At 44.7% G+C, this 19739-nt stretch overlaps 2 protein-coding genes across 7 annotated transcripts in view; one reads left to right on the top strand and one right to left on the bottom strand.

Annotated features, from left to right (window-relative positions):
• Positions 1–4193, top strand: part of Pan3 (poly(A) specific ribonuclease subunit PAN3) — a 120161-nt gene extending 115968 nt beyond the window's left edge. For 4 of the 6 annotated variants that reach the window (XM_028779839.1, XM_028779840.1, XM_028779841.1 and 1 more), the window contains 2 exons: positions 1346–1475; positions 2104–4193. In XM_028779839.1, the coding sequence (XP_028635672.1) occupies positions 1346–1475; positions 2104–2126 (153 nt within the window). In that variant the 3' untranslated portion in view covers positions 2127–4193. Of the gene's footprint in view, positions 1–1345 lie in introns of all 6 variants that reach the window. The other 2 variants (XM_028779842.1, XM_028779838.1) reach the window with 2 other exon arrangements.
• A 7907-nt stretch (positions 4194–12100) lies between these two features.
• The window catches only part of Flt1 (fms related tyrosine kinase 1), a 163012-nt gene continuing 155373 nt past the window's right edge, over positions 12101–19739 (bottom strand). The window contains exons 28-30 of the mRNA XM_028779768.1: positions 19083–19167; positions 16953–17047; positions 12101–14862 (exon numbers count right to left, since the gene is read on the bottom strand). Of these exons, the coding sequence (XP_028635601.1) occupies positions 14676–14862; positions 16953–17047; positions 19083–19167 (367 nt within the window). The 3' untranslated portion in view covers positions 12101–14675. The remainder of the gene's footprint in view (positions 14863–16952; positions 17048–19082; positions 19168–19739) is intronic.

A 19739-nucleotide genomic window follows, 5' to 3' on the forward strand; every position in this document is an offset into this window, starting at 1 on the left:
CCTCTGCCCACCATCCCTACACTTGAAATAGCAGAAGAGTAGGTAAACAGTACATGGCAGACCTGCTGACTTCCAGGCTTAGCTGTGCTGTTCATTGCTATGTGCCTCAGTCCTGAGTCTCTTCACAGCACAGTGCTGCATGCCGGTCGTCCACCTTCCTCATGGGCCATCTCTCTCAACTTCTCTTACAGGAAAGATGGGGTGGGGGTGGGGGGGTGTCAGTAAGTAGGAGACATTGCTAACAGATCTAATAGCCTAGTATTGGTAGGATCAGTTAGTAACTCAAATTGCTTTTTAAAATGTAGATACTGACAGTGGTAAGTTGAGAAGATTGTATTTCATATCATAAAAGAGTAAATCTTATTTCAAATCTGAAATGCCGATTTCCCAAATTTAAAGAGTATAGTAAAAAGGAGACTGATTGACTGATTGGTCTGAGTGTCTGCAAAAGGTCATTTTTATGTTGACAGAAATTGTTGGTAAAACATTTTGAAAGTTTTAAGCCTCCAGTGAAATGTAAACTTTTTTAATGAGTCAATTAGTGGAATACTGAAAGAAGAAACTTATTTAAAAAAAAAAAAACTGATGAAAACCGTATTGTTGCCAAACCCCAGTAATGGAGTAAGTAGACAGAGATCATAAACTGGTACCCATAAAGGAAGCTACAGAAGTATATTAATGAAAAACATTTTTTAAATTAAAATGAAAGAAGCCACATGTGGTGTGTATATACCTTTAATGCCAGCACTCAGGAGACAGAGCCAGGAGGATCTTTGAGTTATGAAGCAAGCCTGGTCTGCAGAGAGTTCTGGGACAGCGAGGGCTACACGGAGAAACCCTGTCCATAGAAGGATAGGAAGGTACTTGTTGACGCCGAGTTATTGGGAGATTGTTATAACTCATTGATGACATCTTCTTGATGTTCTTTGGAGAGCAGTTTGACTGTGGGTACCAAGCTGTGAAAACATTCATACTCACATTTGATAGTGCCCTGAAGTTTGTCTCCTAAATAATACAGTAAATGCATTCTGTTCTGTCTTGGTATTTATAATATACAACGTAGAAACTATTGAGTAAATAATTAGTGTCAAGTTTACAGAAGATAGTAATCAAACATGTCGGAAACACTAGGTCAGGCAGAGGAAACAGCAATATTTCTTTGAATTCTTAGAAATTTTGACCCCTGGTGTAAGCTGTTTATGGAAATCTGAAAAGGAATGTAATAGAAATACTTAGATTTATTATAATATTTCATTCATCATCGTCAAAAATGTTGTCCTAAAATAGATCAGCTCTCTTCCTCATGGAATGTACTGCATATTTTTTTATACCTCTCCTCTTTCAGCTAGATGCTGGTGTACCAGAAAAAATAAGCCTGATTTCCAGGGACGAGAAGAGTGTGCTGGTGGTGACGTACAGTGACCTGAAACGCTGTTTTGAAAATACCTTTCAAGAACTGATTGCGGCTGCAAATGGTCAGTTGTAGTATTTGCTAAAAATGTTGACAGGGCATGGTGAAGGACCAAGCCTATAGCCAGTTTGCACTATGGCTGAACTGTCCTCCATCTTCCTGCCACCAGGGGAATGAGCAGGAAGGAGTGAAGCTTCTCGCACTTGGGTCAGGTGCACTGTTACTTGAGAGGAAGAATGTCTCACTTTGTACGCACTCTGGCTGCCACAGGCCTCCGAAGAATTTATTCAGACTAAGGTTACCTTTCAGTGAATGATGCTCCTGCTTATGGTTTTCCACTTCTGTATGCACTAATTTTAATTTTTTAAAGACTTTTTTTTTCTGATCTTTGACCTCTTGCCACATTGTATACTTATTAAGGGAACTATTTGCAAGGACATTGGGAAACAAAAAGGGGGCAGCTGTTCGCCACTGAGAGGTGCAGAATTTGCTCTTGGGGAACAGGCCAGGTCAGTAGTTCATAGAAATGCTATGTAGTGCATAGTCCTTCTGAGTATTGTATGCAAGCCCATATGCCACCCACTCTTAGCTCAGATTGAGGCTTATATTGTGTTTAAGAACAGGCAAAGAGAAATAATCATTGAGTTGTCAGATATGAATTCCCCTATTTGTTGATTTAAATCCTTTTCCAGGTAACGATCGGAACAGTAACTGAAGGAGCAGGTGCTGCTCTTCTCCAGGTTCATCCAGAGGCTTCTTCACAGAGGCGTCTGCCTGCCAGTCAGACACACTTATATTGACGTAATTTTTAATAGCAAAATGAAATTGTGCTGAAGGCCTAAAAGTTGAGGAGTTATAATACTTTAGGGTCTTTCCAGTTTGCTTTTTTTTTTTTTTTTTTTTTGTCTTTGAACTACAGCTTTATAATGGTACTTTACACTGGATACAGACTCAGACACTGTTGAGAAGTGAGCTGAGCGCAGCAGCGGCCTGATGCTTTGCGGCCTGACTCTGGAGGGACACTTTTCTGCTGTGCCTTTGCACTCACTGCTTAACCCAAAGTAACAGGACTTTTGATAAAACTCACCCTGTAGGGTCGGTCACCTGAGAAGGCCATCTCAAAAGTTGCAGTTTTTCTCCTTGGAACTTTCTTACTATTTGGACATGCAGTTGTCGCCAAACTCAAGTATTTGTGGGATTTGTGGTCGCTTCAATACCGAAGACTGCCAAATACATTGGGATTTTCTCTTAAACAGCCACCATGAAGACTTCATCTCCTTCCCAGTGCCGAGTGTTCAGCGTGCACTGGATGTGCACCCCATAACTGGGAAGAAAATTCGGGGATTCAGAGGGTCAGGACAGACTCCAAGCACTTGCAACTGATGTTACTGTCTTCATTTTTAACAAGTATATGTATTTGTATATTTCAGAGAAGTTTTTAACATTTCTCTGTTCACTTTTTATAAGCTTTAAAATGATTTTTCTCTGCCTTGAAATTTGCATCAAGAAAAAGCACCTCTCTTCACTGAAAGCTTTGAGGACTAGAGACACACTTCACCGTCTAACAAGCACGTCTGCATCCACGAGTGGTAGCATCAGTTGTTAACAAGAAAATCAATTATTGCATTTGATCTGGATGGATTTTAAAAGAACATAATGTTCAATATTCAAAGGACAATGAACATTTGCCACCATGCTGTTCCTTTTATTTAAAGGGAACAAGAACTTTCAATGTAACACACAAAAGTCTTTATCATTAGCTCATGTATTTGAGGAAGAGCAGCTGTCTTTTTATATGTTTTTTGACAAATCATATTGTAATTCTTTTGTACAAAAAAGAACTACTTGTATTCTAGAAGAAATATGAAATGCTTAATTTATAAGCGGGCTGGAGATTTTTTTCCAATATTGTTTTCTTTGAAAATGAAAGGGGATCATCTATTTTAGTTTTGGGGGCCTGGGAACTTTTTGAAAATTTTCATTTGTGGACCAATGTTATGTGAATGCTAAAGAAGGGCAGGGGTAAAATAGGGCTTGAATCTCTTGTTCCGCATAGACCAGCAAACTCCCCTCTGCAAGGCAGGTTCACATCACAAACCCAGAGTGTCTGCATCAGAAGTGCTAGTTTGCTTCAGCCCCTAGTAACCTCAGGACTTGGTTTGGGTATAAAAGATAGTCAGCTGAAAGTTTTCATAAGTAAATATTGTCAGCCAGAAAACAGTTGGTGTCAGGTGATGCATATTTTTTAGCTTTATTTTGTATTTATTTTTCATTTCATTTTCAGTGGGAATGGTTTTCAAAAGAACTCTTGTTCTGCTTTGATGGGTTTCTTTTTTTTTTTTTTTTTTCCTTTTTCTGGGAGCCCTCTTTTCCACAGTTTAAACCCATATAGGAGGTTGTCTGAAAGTTACTATTTAGTGCATAGGAAGAGTTTAATATCTGAGAGTATCGAATGAAGGATGTGAACTCACCAAAACTTCCTGTTATGACAGACACAACACGGAAAGGACAACCCTTGAAATCATGTCGCGTCACTCACTTCAGCTGTGTGCCCATCTCCAGTCCTGTTAGTGTATGTACTTCAGTGCAGAGACCTTTGAGGGTGCCCTTGTATTCTGCTCTGACCTTGGTTCTGTCATTTGGATAGCAACATTGTCTCTTAAAAGCACCAGTATGTTTGAGTTCTAATGTCACGACCCCGGTACCTGTCGCTCATCTTTAACCCGGTTTTCAGTCTCTATGTGTATAGCAGTATTTTTTAATAAAGAATTGCAGAGATAAACTTGTTTTTCTTTTGTTATTATTACCAGTTCATATATGATCTTGATTGGGTTTTTGAAGACTGTCGTTACCCGTGTATTTTGAAGAGTTTATGCCTTTGAGTGAAATGGTAGTTAGATTTGTTCAGTGATTTAGCAGTTGTTAGTTGTGGATGCCCTGTGTCCCTGGGTCTGTGCTGAGGCTAAAACTTACAGATAGGAGGATTTTCTATGTACAGAATGTCTAAGAAACTACTTACTTGACAGGGTAGGGAATGACATGGAGCTAGTTCCCTCCCCTCTTTGGGAAGGAAACTAGGGCCTCACACGAGCTGGTTGTAGCACCCTGTAGCTAAGTATACCTCAGGGTCCATGCCTGTGCCATGTGCAGAGAGAGACACTTCTCCAGATTCTCCAAAAACATTCCAGAAGAATAAATTATGCAAAAATGTTACCAGCATTTATTGAGCCTGAATAGTGTTTATTGTGGGTTGTTGTGTTGTTTTGTCTTGTTTTTCCTCCAGTGTGTTTGAAATTCCTGTGATTTGAAGAGTTGAAAGCACAGAGTAGGAAGTGGTCAAGGAGTAGGGGGCTTCAGGCAAGGGTGGCAGAGGGGATCAGCGACAGGAGATTGCTGCCAGTTGAGGGACTAGCCGATGGCTTGAGGGGAACGGTCATTTAAAAAGAAATGTGTAGCTATTCATGGATCCAGATAGGAGTGAAAATGCACACTAGTTTAGAAGATTTTTTAGGCCAGGATGTTGAAGCCAGGCCGGTGGTATATTTGGTGACATAGGACAAAAGCAGTGGAACAGCCCATTTTCCTCACCCTGCAACCGGACAGCTCTGAAGGCAGTGCATTGTTGTTCCAGTTCAACACAAACCCACAGGAGGTCCCTTGAAATCTCCCTTCACACAGACTGCTGGGCCAGAAGGAAAAAGGCCCAAAAAAAAACAAAAAAAAAAAAAAAAAAAAACCTGTGCCTCTAAATCTTGCTAACAAGCAGTATGACAAGGCCTGTAAGAATCCAGCTGGCTACAGCATGACTGGGGACTGGAAGTATCAGCCCCACTGCTGAGCACTTTAAGCCTCTGTGACCTTGGGCAAGCAGCTCACCTTCAGTCGCCACAGGGGAATGGACTGGAATTCACTCATCAGATACTAACAGACTGTTATGTCAAGTGTAGTTCACTCAACCACCGAGGGAAGACACTTTGCTAGTGTTTAGATCTTCCATTTTTCCTTGTCATTCCAAGGATAGTTACTTCTGTAGCATTTACACTGAGTTAATTGTGAGTCTCCTAGGCATGCTCCGAACTATACAGAAGAGTGTGAAGAGTTTTGGTTGGAGGTTAAGAGGATACTAGAAACAATTCCCCTTGGATACTGGCAACTGTATGTAGTATTTAGAAGGTAATTATAGTTAGGAGAACCAGTTATTACCAGATTTAGCACATAAAGAGTTGAATCCAAATATCAGATAGTATAACCATTTTTGGCATTAGCCTCTTGCATGGGAAACATTAATACCAGAAAGATTACTTGTAATTCTCATTTACATGGCCATGTTTGCCCCTCTAGATGTGATGCAGTTTCAGAGGGTGACCTGGCACAGAGGTCTTGCTAAGCTGATGTGAGCAAGGACCTGAAGGTTGTGGAGTTGCCAGTCCCACCAATGAAGGCAAGAGTGGGGATGTAGAACAAATGAGACAAATCCAGCTACAGCAGACTCAGTCAGGACCTTGAGAAGCTTCTAGGAAAGACAAGCATTGGACTTGTGGATCGTTTGTTTTGCTTTTTGCCCTCAGTGAAAGGGCTACTGGACAATTGTGAGCAGAAGAGGAATGTGACACACTTACAGATCACTCTAGCTGTCGTGTCAAGGACCAACCAGGGAAGAGGCGTGCAGCCACACTGCTAGAGCAAGATTAGGGAGTTTCTTGTGGCCTTCCAAGGGAAAGGGGGCGTCTGGCCAGGGTGGCCCCAGGGAAGGTGCGAAGCATTGGGTTCTGGTTGTACTTTAAAAGCAGACCAGCATGGGATAAAGAAGAAAAGAATGCAATTTGGGATTGCTAGATTTCTAAGTGACGGAGGGTTTTGATAGGAGGGCAGAGGGGGGTCTGATTTGTCCTGGAGCCTGAGATTTTTGCACATTGTAGTGCCTTACTGTTTTGCACCAAGGTTAATGGTACGCCTACCCTGTCTCAGATTCTGTGGGTCAGGGATTTAGACAAGGCACAGCAGGAATGACAGCTAGGTTTTTTTAAGTTTGGAGCTTTAGCTGAGTGAGTTACAGTGGCAGGAGCTAGCCTATCTCTGCTGAGAATGTGTCTCAGCATCTTCTCATGGCTTGACACCTAGTGGAGCTTTTGGGGAATGAATAACAAGAGGTGGGCAGAAAATAGGTTGTTTCCTGACTGGCCCACCAAGTCATGGTATACGGTGCCAGTCACAATGCTATTCCTGAGGAAAGGGGACTTGGAAAAGACTGAGTGGAGCTGTTGAGGCCAGCTGAAAGATACAGGCTCCGAGCACCGAGATGAAACATCAGCATAGGACATAGGAGTTCAAGGCCCAGGACTGGTCTGTGTGTTGAAGATATTCACCAGACAGAGGCCATTTAAAGTCATGGTGTTGCTTGAGGTACTGAGCCTAGTTGAAGCTCCCAGCCAGAGCCCTAGAGCAATGTTCAAAGGTCAGAGAAGTTAGGTTCAGCTAGCCAGAGACAAAAGAGAAAGGGGAGAAGGGGATATTTTTTGCAATGAAAGTGAAGACAGGTATGTATGCACACACATGCATGTAACGTGTGCATCATGTGTGTACTTGGTTCTTACGGAGGCTAGAAAAAAGCATCAGATTCCCTTGAACTGGAGGTACTGTTGTGAGTTACCATGTGGGTGCTGGAAATTGAACTCAGCTCCTGTATAAGCATCCAGTGTACTTAACTGCTGAGCCATCTCACCAGTCTATCCGTCTGTCTGTCTATCCATCCATCCAGAAGCATGGTGTCTTAGTTACTTTTCTATCACTGTGATAAGACACCACGATGAAGGCTACTTACAGAAGAGTCTATTAAGGGCTTACAGTTTCAGAGGGTTTGAGTCCGTGACCATCATGAGGCAGAGCATGGTAGCAGGCAGCCAGACATGGTGCTGAGCAGTAGAGCTTACATCTTGATCCACAAGCACTAGGCAGCAAAAGCTAACTAGGAATGGCTTGTGCTTTTGAAAACTCAAAGCTTATCCCGTCATTGACACCACCTCCAACTAGGCCACACCTCCATTCTTTCCCAAAGAGGTCCACCAGCTAGGACCAGGCATTCAAATATATAAAAACCTATTGAGTCTGTGATTATTCAAACCACCATACAGCATCTCAGTGGACCTGGAGCTCATCATTCAGCCCGATTGACTGGCCAGAAAGCTCCAGGAGGATCTGGAGCACATATGCACATATGTGCACTGCTCGACTGGACTTTATGTGCTTGAGTTGCAGATCTGAACTGCACTTCATGCCTGTGCAGCAGGTAGGTTTGTTTTGTTTTTGTTCTATTTTTAACCAAACTGAGCCATTTCTCCAGCCCCAAAGACTTTTTTCAGAAACTGTACAACTGCTAGTGCTGGATCAGGACTAAACCACCAGGTGGCTGCCGAGCTTCTGCAGAGTGGCTTAAGTGTGAGCTCCTGGCTCACACTGCAGTGCTGCTGGCTTGAAAGAGGGAGGAGAGGAGTTGGAAACCAATTACGTAGGCAAAACCATTCAGAGGTCTGCCATGAAGGACCAGGGAGAAGTGGGATGAGAGATGAGATAGGCATGTTTTTGTGTTCCCAAGGAATGGAGAAATGGGGGGGAGGGGGGAGTTGGTGAGAGGACCATCAAGAGCACTGCCATTATGCTTGGGGTGAGCCATTCGAGGGGGAGGGCAGTTGTATGGACACAAATGCAAGTGGGTGGGGACACGTGAGAGGGACTTCAGAATTCTTTCAATTTCCCCACTGAAGTGACAGGTACATGTCCCAGTAGATGGTACTGAAAATGAGTTTAGCCCTTCAGAGCACTTGGAATACTTACTTACTGCCATGCAGGAAGTACTCAAATGACAGCAATTACAGCTCACCAGCGCAGGTGGGATGTGGGAAGGCGTGGTTCCTGGTGAGGTTACAGTTGCTGTGGAATGCACGCAGAGTAGAATTCAAACTGGACTTTTGAATTTGGATTCTTACCTGGGGGGAGTCGCTCTATTGTGCAGCAATAGTGACCTCAGCCCCCCTGGCCTTCTCACCACTAGGAAATACATCTGACCCTGCAGTGCCCTGCCTGTGCTGTGGAGCCAGGGCATTCTGTAGGCCAGGTGTTTTCAATGCATGTTCAAGCTATAGTCATTTTAACTTGTGATTGGGAGGGCTGGAGAGATGGCTCAGCGGTTAGGACCCAGGTTCAATTCCCAGCACCCCCATGGCAGTTCACTATAATCCACAACACTGTGGTGCACAAACGTACAGGGTGCCGGGGGGCGGGGGGAGGGAGTAGGGAGCTCAGCAGTTAAGAGCGTCGACTGCTCTTCCAAAGGACCTGGATTCAATTATCAGCACCCACACGGTGGCTCACAGCAATCCAGTTCCAAGGGATATGACACAACACACAGGCAGGCAGGCATAACACCAGTATACATAAAGATAAATCATTTTTAATTTATTTTATATATGCGTGTGTACACTGTAACTCTCTTCAGACACACCAGAAGAAGGCATCAGATCCCATTACAGATGGTTGTGAGCCACCATGTAGTTGCTGGGAATTGAACTCAGGACCTCTGGAAGAGCAGCCAGTGCTCTTAACCTCTGAGCCGTTTCTCCAGCCCCCCCAAATAAATCATTTTTAAGACATCAGTTCACTATGGGTTTCTCTTACTGTAACCTCAAAATAAATTGAGCATCTGTCTCAGTGAATTTTAGAGATTACTAATACAATTCATCTCCTTTCTTCTTTTTTTTTTGTGTGTGTTACTTAGGGGTTTTCTGCTTTTGTTTTTTGGGTTTTTTTTTTTTGGTACTCAAGTCTTCATGTATTATGTATTTATGTATTATGAGGCAAGTGCTCCATGCCTGAGATACGTACCCACTTTTTAAATGGGTGCTACGTGGCTAGAGGTGGTGCTTTAATCCCAGCACTTGGGAGGCAAAGGCTAGCCTGGTCTATGTAGTTCCAGTATAGCTAAAGCTACAATAATAAGACCCTGTCTCCAAAAGAAAAGTGCTATATGGTAGGACTTTTTTTTCTTTTAATGGTTCTTTTTGAAGGATAGCACACATACACATTTTTTTTTATTGGATATTTTATTTACATTTCAAATGTTATCCCCTTTTCAGGTTTCCCCTCCACAAACTCCCATCCCCTTCCCCCTCCCCCTGCTTCTATGAGGGTGTTCTCTCACCCACCCACTCCCACACATTTTTATATATGTAAAAGTTCACAAACAGTATGTCACACAGTGAATTGTGATGGTGGACTCATTGATCCCAAATTGAGTTGGATCTGGGGACTAGCTCTTGCTTGCTTATTTTCTCCCTTAAATGTCCATAATCCACAAAGATGAAAGCTGGCCATCCCTGTGTTGGGACCCAGCACATTTTTTTTTCAGCATTCCTGACCTCTGAAAGCCCCAAATCTGGAAATGTGTTTTCATGCTGTGGAAGTCTAAGAACCATTGCTAGGTCATCCCACTGTTCAAGAAAGAATTCTCAAATGTCCTGTCACTTCCCAGAGTCATGAGAAAATATCTCTGCTCTGCCATGAGGCTGGCTCCTCAGACATTCTTCAAATCATTTCCCAAAAGAGTGACTTGGTTATGAAATCAGACTTTTTCTTAGAACCCACCACCCCTAGGCTACCATGTCAGCTCAAAACACAGGGGGCTTCAAAGTTTTGTTTTTTTTTTTTTTTTTTTGGTTTTGGTTTTCTAGGACAGGGTTTTTTTTCTGTGCAGCTCTGCCTGTCCTCAAAACAGAGATCCACCTGCCTCTGCCTCCTGAATTCTGGGATTAAAGGTGTGTACCACCACCACCTGTCTTGACAGTAGGAAGTTTAAAGTTGTAGTTAGTTCCGTGAAAGAAACAAATTCAGGGGCAAGTAGAGAACTTGAGCCGAGCCAGAGATTGTACAAGAAGAAGGATGTAGCTATGTATGCTTCTGGGAAATGTGACTGGGCCTGAAGTAGAGGCTGACAGGCTGGGATTAAAGGCGTGCGCCACCACTGCCTGACCTGTAATTCAGATTTGATTGGATTTTTTTTAGTTTTTCGAGACAGGGTTTCTCTGTGTAGCCCTGGCTGTCCTGGAACTCACTCTGTAGACCAGGCTGGCCTCGAACTCAGAAATCCTCCTGTCTCTGCCTCTGATTAAAGGCGTGCACCACCACTGCCTGGCTGTATTTCAGATTCTTGAAGACTAAATGTCTTCTACAAATTTGTTGAGATTGGCCGTTTATTCTTTTTTTCTTGCCTTTGTACCCAAGGATGTTTGTCAAATTCCCACCTTGTACTCCTCCTACCTAGCTCCAGGGTATTATCAGCCAGATCAGTGAGTAGCCAGTTTATATCTAGTGCCTGCCTGGATTGTCTCCCTTCCGAGGTGTAAGCCACAGAGCCAAGTGGAGCACTTCTTGGGGGATTTCTTTTGTTTTATGCTTTTGTTGTTGTTTCCCACGTGTCCCCTCTAATCCACATGTGTACAACAGTACACACATCCTGTAATTGTGGGAATTGTTTATCACTTGAAAATTAGTGTTTAGGGGAGACAGCCTGGTTTTAAATTGCAGGTTCTTCCTAGGCAGCCCGTCCACAAGATTTACTCCTTTCATTTTGGTATTTCTGGGCAAGCTGTCTGTGATGGTTGGTTTGAAATATCAGCTTGGCACACCTTAGATTGACCTGAGCAGGGAGCCTCAGTTAAGGGATTGTCTTAGGCCGTGTGAGGTAACCTGGGGAAGGCCCACCTTCTGGTAGCTGCCCAGATAAAAAACACCCAGAAGAAAACTTACTCAGCCTTCGATTGCCTGGCCTTCCCTTTGCCACTGAGTTCATTTACGTTGTTGATACTCATTTCTTTGACTAAGACCTAGCATTTCCCAGTGGCCAACATAGACCAACTGCCTGGAAGTCAGTCTCTTCAGTGTGAGACAGCCACTATGCAGCGCCGACTGCCCAAGCATCCAGCTCCAGTGACCAAGAACCAACGAGGTTCTTGCCATCTTAGCTTTAAGACATTGGTCATTGGACCATATTGACCATATTACAGAAACCAACTTGATAGGTATTTGCTTAATTTTTGTTTTAGTTTTATGTGTATCAGTGTTTTGTCTGCATATACACACACACACACACACACACACACACACACACACACACATACACACACCCCACATGGGTGCCTGGTACCTGAGGAGGCCCAGAGAAGGCATTGGGTGCCCTTGAACTGGAGTTTCAGACTGTCATTGGGTATTGGCAACTGGGTCCTCTCCAAGAACAGCGTGGGCTGCCGTTCCCCTCTGAGCCTTTCTCTAGCCAATGATGTATCCTTTTATAGTCTGTATAATTTCATTCCGTTGCTTCTGCTCCTGGAGAACTCCATTGCATCACCTTATATGAACTTGCTTTTCATTGGCAGTGTGCAGTGTGCAGTGTGCAGTGTGCAGCATCTTGTGGCCTAGGCAGCCACTGGATGGGACCAGTGGGGTTGTTGCATGCCCTTGCTCCAGTAGTGCTTGCTGTAATCTTCCTTGGGCCAGGCTTGATAATTGGTATTTAGTAAGCCATCCCAGGACTCAGTCTCACACCCTACTCAGAGGCACACCTAGGACTCCCTCCCACCCTTTTGACCCCCACTTACCAAAAAAAGTAAAAAAAAAAACAAAAACAGAAACAAAAAAACCCTTGGTTTTGAAAGTTAATTTTATTAAATGAAGATAATATATGGAATACATTCATCATGACTTGAGAGGCGAGGCCAGATCATGCCTTAGTTGTCTGGAGCACATAATCTTGACTCATATAAAAGTAACTTCAAAATTCCAGTTTCTTTAAATAGTTATGCACAAAACATACAGATACACACACAACATACATACACAGTTCCTACCACCGTGGGTCAAGGCTGCTCTCCCCCTTCACTGAGTTGACTTATAGACAGGGGACCACAGCGCTGCTCAAAGACCTGTGCAACAGGATTTGAACAGATCTGTCCCCTGAGGACCCGTCTCGGGCTAATTTGGACTTGCCTGAGGCTTTGGCTCCCTAGTCACACATTGGCCATCTCGGACACTAGGAGAAAATGTTTGTTCTTCCTTAGTGCCAACCACTTTCACCTGAATGGCAAACAGCTTTAATGTCACTGTCAAGACTCTTAACACTCAGTGCTGGTTTTGGTGAACAGGCACAGTGCACTTAGGTATGTCTGTCATAAGCTTCCATTTTTCTTCCTACCTTAAAAACTCAGAAGGAACCACCTTTTTTTTTTTTTAATCTGGTTGATTGACTTTCATGGGCTCCAAAGCTCAGTCCTCAAACAGAACCAGAGAATCCCGATAGGTTTTCTTTACCTTTGTGGAAAAGGGACATTTACTAAAGTGTCTGGATGATTATGAATTAGATTATTAAAATCCGAATAATACAGGATTAGCTATGGTCTTCATTTTCCCCTCTACTACTTACTGAATATTTGGAGGAGAAACCACAGGATGCTGGCATCGTCTGTTTCTCTGGTAGCCTCTGTCTAATTGCCTGACTTACACAGTATACCTGACAAGCTTTTGCAAATGAATAAAGATATCTTTGCCCAGCCCTACCTTTTTTTCTCCAGTGTGGCTGGAAGCCTTTTCCTAAGCTGTCTTAATTCTGGCCACTGTGGGCTGCAGACTGTCTCTGGGGATTGCACTGAGTCTCCAGTCTCATCAGACAGAAAACTTTAAGGATGTGGTACATAGGGAAGCAGGCACACATGCTCCTGTTCAGGCCAGAGAATTAAGTGGCAAGCATGGTCTACTCTCCCGAAGCAGCTATTCATTGTCCAGCTGTGACTAGCTCCAGCAGGTGCACACAACCTAAACACACAGACCATAATTTGCACATACAACATCTAAGAGAGCCATTTTAGAGACCCAGGGCTCACAATCTCTTAAGACCCCAAAGAGCAGGCACCCTTTTCTACCCTGTCTTCCCATTTCTACCCTGTTGCCATCATCATTAGACCCCAGGCAAGGTCCAAAACAGATGAAAATAAGATTTTTTTCTTTTGATGGCTCATTGGCTAATATCCTGAGTCCCAGCCGAAGAGATAGCTTGTATAAATTGCACATCACCTGTTCTGCCAAGGAGCATAAAGTGCTTACTAAACAGTGACTGACGCTCTTTTGCTCCTCTCAGACTGCCTTGAGATGGTAAAATCCATGATGAAGTAAAGAGAAGACAGTGAAGTCCCAACTTTGGGTGAGTGGTTTGGTGATTATACATGGAGCATCCATCCACTCTGCCTTACCAGGTCTTAGTCCATCAGGCCGGGTTTGGGTAGAGAGATAACCCTTTTCTAGACCATTACTCTCCCTTGGATAGCTAACTACATAAAACAGGATAATACAAAAGTGTCTTGTCTATATATTAATACTTAAAATAGAATCTGTTTAAAATGTGGCTTTTGAGCCCATCAGTAGGCAACCTTGCTAGGCCAAACTGGACCACTTAACTCCCTGTGAGCAGTATGCTAAGGTCAGGCCTCCACGCTTAGGTCCGACCTCGGTACATCTCACTAGAGGAACTGATGCTGAGTCTGGCCTCAGAGCCAAGTGTCACCCTCACTGACACATATTAAACATGTTTTGGATGGTAAACAGACAACAGAAGACTCCCGGGAAAAGATTTAAGATTTACTGTGATTCCCGAGAACATGTGCCCTGGTCTAGGAAACGTCCCTCACAGTCTGCCCCCATCTTGGAAGGGGGCCCAAAAAAGCAGAGGCCAGGAGTGAGAAGTCACTGAAGTGCCATAGCAGAGCCCTCTCCTGCACCGGCTCCACATAACGCATCCCGAGGCCTCTTCCTGTGCCTCCTCTTGTTTGCTCTGTTCTCCCTTTCCTCCATAAGAGACACAGTGCAGGTCAGTGCATGCATGCAGCTATGAGCTAATGGGCTTGCCGCATCTGGTCCCACAGCTGCAGGGAGGGTAGGCAAGGCCATGCCCAGCGCAGCTCCTGCCCCTTCCTGTCCAGGTTACCCTGAGGCTTTGGGGGTTGAAGCAGGTGAGCCATTGGACTTAGGATTTCTCTAACATAGTGTTCCTCACATGTCAGTATCTGGGGTTACATTCTTGTTAGTCAAAACAGCAACAACAAACGAAACAAAAAAAAGCACGATTAAAAGTCACGAAAAGCAGCAGGCTCCTGTGGAGCGGAATAGGTGTAAACTCATATATGTATAATACTGTCAGAGGCTGGTTGTCTGGGGCTTGTGAGAAGCATTAGGCAGGCGGGGAGGAGTACAACACCACGGAGTTGTAGTCTGGGGGTGGAGAGCAGCAGGATTCCTTCCCCATCTCAGAGTCGTCATCATGCACAGGCCTGATGTGGCCACAGCTGGAAAAGCAGAAGCTGGGCCTAGGCAGATCGGAAAGCCCCGCCTCCTTGCTTTTACTTGCTATTCTCAAGCTAAAGAGAAAGAGAAACAAGCAGTCAATCAAACGTCTCCCAGATATTTACTGGGAAAGGACTAATGCCTACCTAAGTGGGTCTCCTGTCCATACCTGTTCTAGAATCACATCTGTCTCTAGTCAAACATTCTTTGTTCAGAATATGTACACTACCTCGGTCGGTTAGGCTGGGTGAAATGAGCAAGCCTGGGGATAGGAGTGGAGTGTTTGACAAGATGGGATTCTCATTGGAAACAAAACTTGGAAATAGCCCTGTCCTATTCTTGAATAGATAGCTCCTGTAATCAGCTAAATCGGGGTGGGGAGGTACCTGCCCTTCCTACAACATCGTGAAATTCTGGGAACCCCTGAGCCACTCTACAATTAAACTGAGGTTTAAAGAGGAGGATCTTATTCTGGATTAGCCAGGCGGACCCCACCAATGGCAGTCATAACCAGCCAGAGAGAAGGCTTGAGGACAGCCCAAACGGAGGAAAGCATGAAGCCACAGACGCTATCAGAGGCAGACAGACCCCTTCCCACAAAGCCTCCGAAGGGCGTGTGTCCCCACTGACACCTTGACTTTGGACTTCTGGCCTCTAGAAATAAATTCCTCCTTATAGTCACAGCCATGGCTAATGGTCTCAAGAAATGCAGACAGACATGTGCAGGGTCATCATAGTGGTTCCTGGGCTCATCGTGGTCTGGGAGACTGATGTTCTCGGGTACCATACGTTACATGAGCCCAAGATGGACACGGGAGGAAGAAAGGCATCTTCTCCTCCCCCCGTATTACTGGGCTGGAATCACTGTTTACTGAGAGCTGGGATGGAGAAAACCCCATGAGCCACATGAGGTAGACTGGCCTGGACCGGCCTGGCTATGATCGTTAGTCTTTAATTGCAGGGTAGAAGATATAAATTAGGGTTTGTCGCTTCCTCATCAAAGATCAAGTTTAAAAAAACCAAAACACCCTTTTCCTCCCACATGCTCCTTAATAAAAAAAAATAAAAAAAAGATTAGCTAGCCTACTCTTTCCTTTGTAGAGAATGGGGCCCATTAATCTGCAACTTCAATATCAGGGCCTACTTTTAAGACTGCATCACAGGGAAAAGGCAAATGTTTGCCTGGGAGTGCCCATCTTTCCAATGGACAGGTGGACTGTGCAAATCACATCACTCGGAGGGGTTTGCAGGACTTTCTGAGTTCAGTTACAGCTCAGTCAACTACAACATGTGGGCTGGCAATCTGGTTTGTTGTTAAATGTATGGGTGTTTTGTTCGCCTGTATCTATGTGTCCCATGTGTGTGCCTGGTGCCTCCAGACACCAGAAGAGGCTGTCAGAGCCTCTGGAACTAGAGTTAACAGATGGCTGCTGGCCAACACATAAGTGCTGGGAGCCACACGGGGTCCTATGGAAGGGCAGTCAGTGTTCTTCTTCATTGCCAAAGTCCACATAGGTTCAGACCTGAGAGCCAGACATTTGAGCCAGGAAAGGTAGGTAGGAAGGTAAGTGGCTAGGCTTGGGTAGCCTTCCGCATAGAGAACCACTGAGGTCATCTCTACCAGTCCACTCTACAGCAGGAGCCCAGGGATTCCAGAATGATACAGAATGGAAGGAAGAACTGCCTCATGGATCAAGCCCCAGGGGATTGTGGGAACATCTACAAGTGAGACATGGGTAATGGATTCAGCAAGATACAAATAGTCCTGACTGTAGAAGTTTCAATTCTCAGGATTACAAACAGGACTGTGCTTCCTTGTGTAGACCCTGCTAGCCCAAGGACCAGAACTAGAAAGTGTTGTCTCATGAGTCTGTGAGCATGTCCCAACCCTTCCTTCACAGCTGGACCACCTGGCTCCTTTACATCAAGGCCCTGTATTTCTCAGGCTCAGCCTGGCTGTTACAAGAAGCCCCAGTCTTCCTTGTCACAGAGCCTGGGTTCATATGTCTAATTTTATGACCCCTTTTTTGTCCCTCTGGGGGTGGGGGGAGTAGTTCCTTTTCTGCCATGCCTGAACACTAGGAGGCCAGGTAGCCTTAAACATCCCACCCTCAAGCCATCTTGTCTAGCATCATCGTCCTCTACCCCCACTCCACTTCCTTACTCTATCTTCATTGAGGCCTTGGGCTTGCTCTCAGTCCAGGTGAATCGCTTCAGCGAGGGGGAGCTCAGCAGTGCGCTAGTGTCCAACTGATAGTCCTGTGAGGGGAAAGAGGAAGATGACTCACTTGCCTGGCCCAGCAGGCTCCACAGTGACTCTGGGAAGACACTGGGAGGCACCTCTGAGGTGTGGTCCAGTGCTGCCTTAGCAAACAGAGCCCCAGCCCATCAGCACTGAGCATTTTCTTTGCACTGGCATCTGGGAGCTTGTCAGAGACAAAACAGTGCCTGTTGCGGGCAACTTTGAGGCCCTTCTTCCAGAAGGTGAAGAAAATTAAAAGGAAATTACAGGTCTGAGGAGATGTCTCAGTGGATTAAGTGCTTGCCGGACACACACGAGAACCTCAGTCTTCAGAAAAGTCAGGCATTATGGCCCATGTCTGTCACCCCAGCCCTGTGGGGTAGGAGGTGGGATGGAGACAGGTAGGTCCTGGAGCTTGCTGGCCTGCTAGTCTAGCTCAACTGTGAGCTCCTGGTTCCTTGAAAGATCCTGTCTTTAAAACCAGATCAATTAAATCAACCAAAACCCCAGTAAGATGAACAGTTGCAAAAGACACCCAACCTTGACCAACGGACTTTACACATACATCAGTGGCAGGCACATAGCATGCACACAGACACACACACATATACATGGAATGGAAAGTTGCATGTATTTTCCATGTGGAACTTATTATCATATATGTTAAATTATATATGCAAATTATGTATTCAAATAATCATATGTTAAAACTAATCTTGGTGTCTGGCTATGACTCTGCTGCCGTACATAAAACTTCAAGGAAATTATAGATGTAGTAGAATAAGTTTCTCTTGGACAGTCTCTGGCATTTGCCATACTTGCATATGTGTATTTGCATATGCATATTTCACGTGCATATTTGCATATGACCTATGCCCTATTAGCCAGAGTTTCCAGAAACTGTGGTTCAGTCATCCTCATCATGGAGTTTCCCACTTGCTCCTCATCACCATTGCTACAATGTGTTGTGTCCTGTTAACAGGAAGTGGAGTCCACACTTTGTTTCTGCCTCCCTCTGAGGCTCTTACTGGGTTGTCTGAACACCAGTGAGGACCTGGGGCAGGCGAGGGTGATGTCATTGTTTGCTACATTTTAGGCATTGAGAAATTCTGAGGTTTGCTCAGTGCTGTTTCTGGGACTCGAACCACCCTACTGAGCCATCACACAAAATTTCTAACAACATGATCATGGCATCCTACCTCTTAAAATAGAAATGTCTTTATAGTTTAAAGTCGCTGTGACCCTTGATCTTCTGTGTCTGATGAGGTTCAGGTCATATTTATCTCATATGTAAGGATTTTTTTTCCTGATGTATATGCACTGCATCCATGCCCTGTTCCCAAGACAGGGCTTCAGGTACCCTGGAACTAGTTACAGATAGTTGTGAGCCACCATGTGGGTGCTGAGAACCAAACTAGGGCCCTCTGGAGGAGCAACAAGGGCTCTTAACTACTATGCCGTCGCTCCAGCCCCCAGCATCAAGGTTTCTCCTCTTGAATTACAGCACTGTGTTTGTAGTGCCCACTCAATTCCATCCAAGGGCCTTTCTATAGACTTGCTGACAGAAGTCGCTGGTTGGCCAGGTTACTCTAGTGTGCTTTGACCAGTGTGTCTGGGTGGGAACATGGCTGCTCAGCTGCAGAGCCTTCCTCTGAAGGGGCCTAGGGTCTACGTGGACTTCTTCCAGACCTCTGCACAAGGACTCTGTAGTATCACAAGGTCCAGGTACTCAAACATCTTGCACTCTTAAAGAAAGAAGGGTGCATCTTTGATAGCCTACAAGAGATCCTAGGGAACACGCAGAGGAACCACCCCTCCCCCTCTGGAGAGCTGGTGGAACAGAATGGCCCTGGGGTGAACTCTAGGAGATCTTCAAACTGTGGCCTTCTTTTTCATATCAGCTCTGCACGGTGACTTCTGGCTGTCTATTCTTCCCCCATACCATAACCTTGGCCTCTACTGATCACTGGCCCTCACTGGCTACGCACTGCCTGGGGTGAGTGCTTAGGAAGAGATTTCTGACAGCACCACATCATCATTGTCATGACTTACTTCAAACATGGAGGTGGCATTTGGTGAAAGCGCCTCAAAGGTTCTGATTCTTTCCAGGCTCATGAATTTGAAAGCATTTACGTATCTAATGAAGAAGTAGAAAGAATAATCAAGGTAGGAAAAAGGCACACACCTTTGATGAATCAGGACATTCTGGAACTTGAGTGGATCCCACCTAGTACCCAAAATACCAATTGGCTCAGACTTATTCCTTTATACGCTCTAGGGACCCTCAGGGTAACGTCTCTTCCCCTATGTAGTCAAGTCACACTTTATATATAGTCTTCAGGAAAACCCTAGAAGGGCCCACTCCAGTTCCTTGTGGAATCAAATCATGCCAGTCATAGAGGAGACATGAGATCTCATCTGGCTCAAGTGTCTTAATGGCACAAATAAGAGACAGATACCCCAGGAGGTGATATGACTTCATCTTATCACTTATTACTGTCAACTTCCTAAAAGGATGTGGAGTAACAAAATGTCCTGTTGGGACATCATAGCTGACAAAAGTGTACAGCTGAGGGGAGGCTCCACCTGGTATGTTCTGGACCGGGACTATCCAATTGGGAAGGAAGAGGGATTTTGCAAGGCTTCTCAATGACCACCTGCCAACCTTCATTGATGAGCTATTGGAAAGGCCTGATGGGATGAGATGGC

This window comes from Grammomys surdaster, unplaced genomic scaffold (genome assembly GCF_004785775.1).
Source record: "Grammomys surdaster isolate TR1022 unplaced genomic scaffold, NIH_TR_1.0 362, whole genome shotgun sequence".
NCBI classification, from domain to species: Eukaryota; Metazoa; Chordata; class Mammalia; order Rodentia; family Muridae; genus Grammomys; species Grammomys surdaster.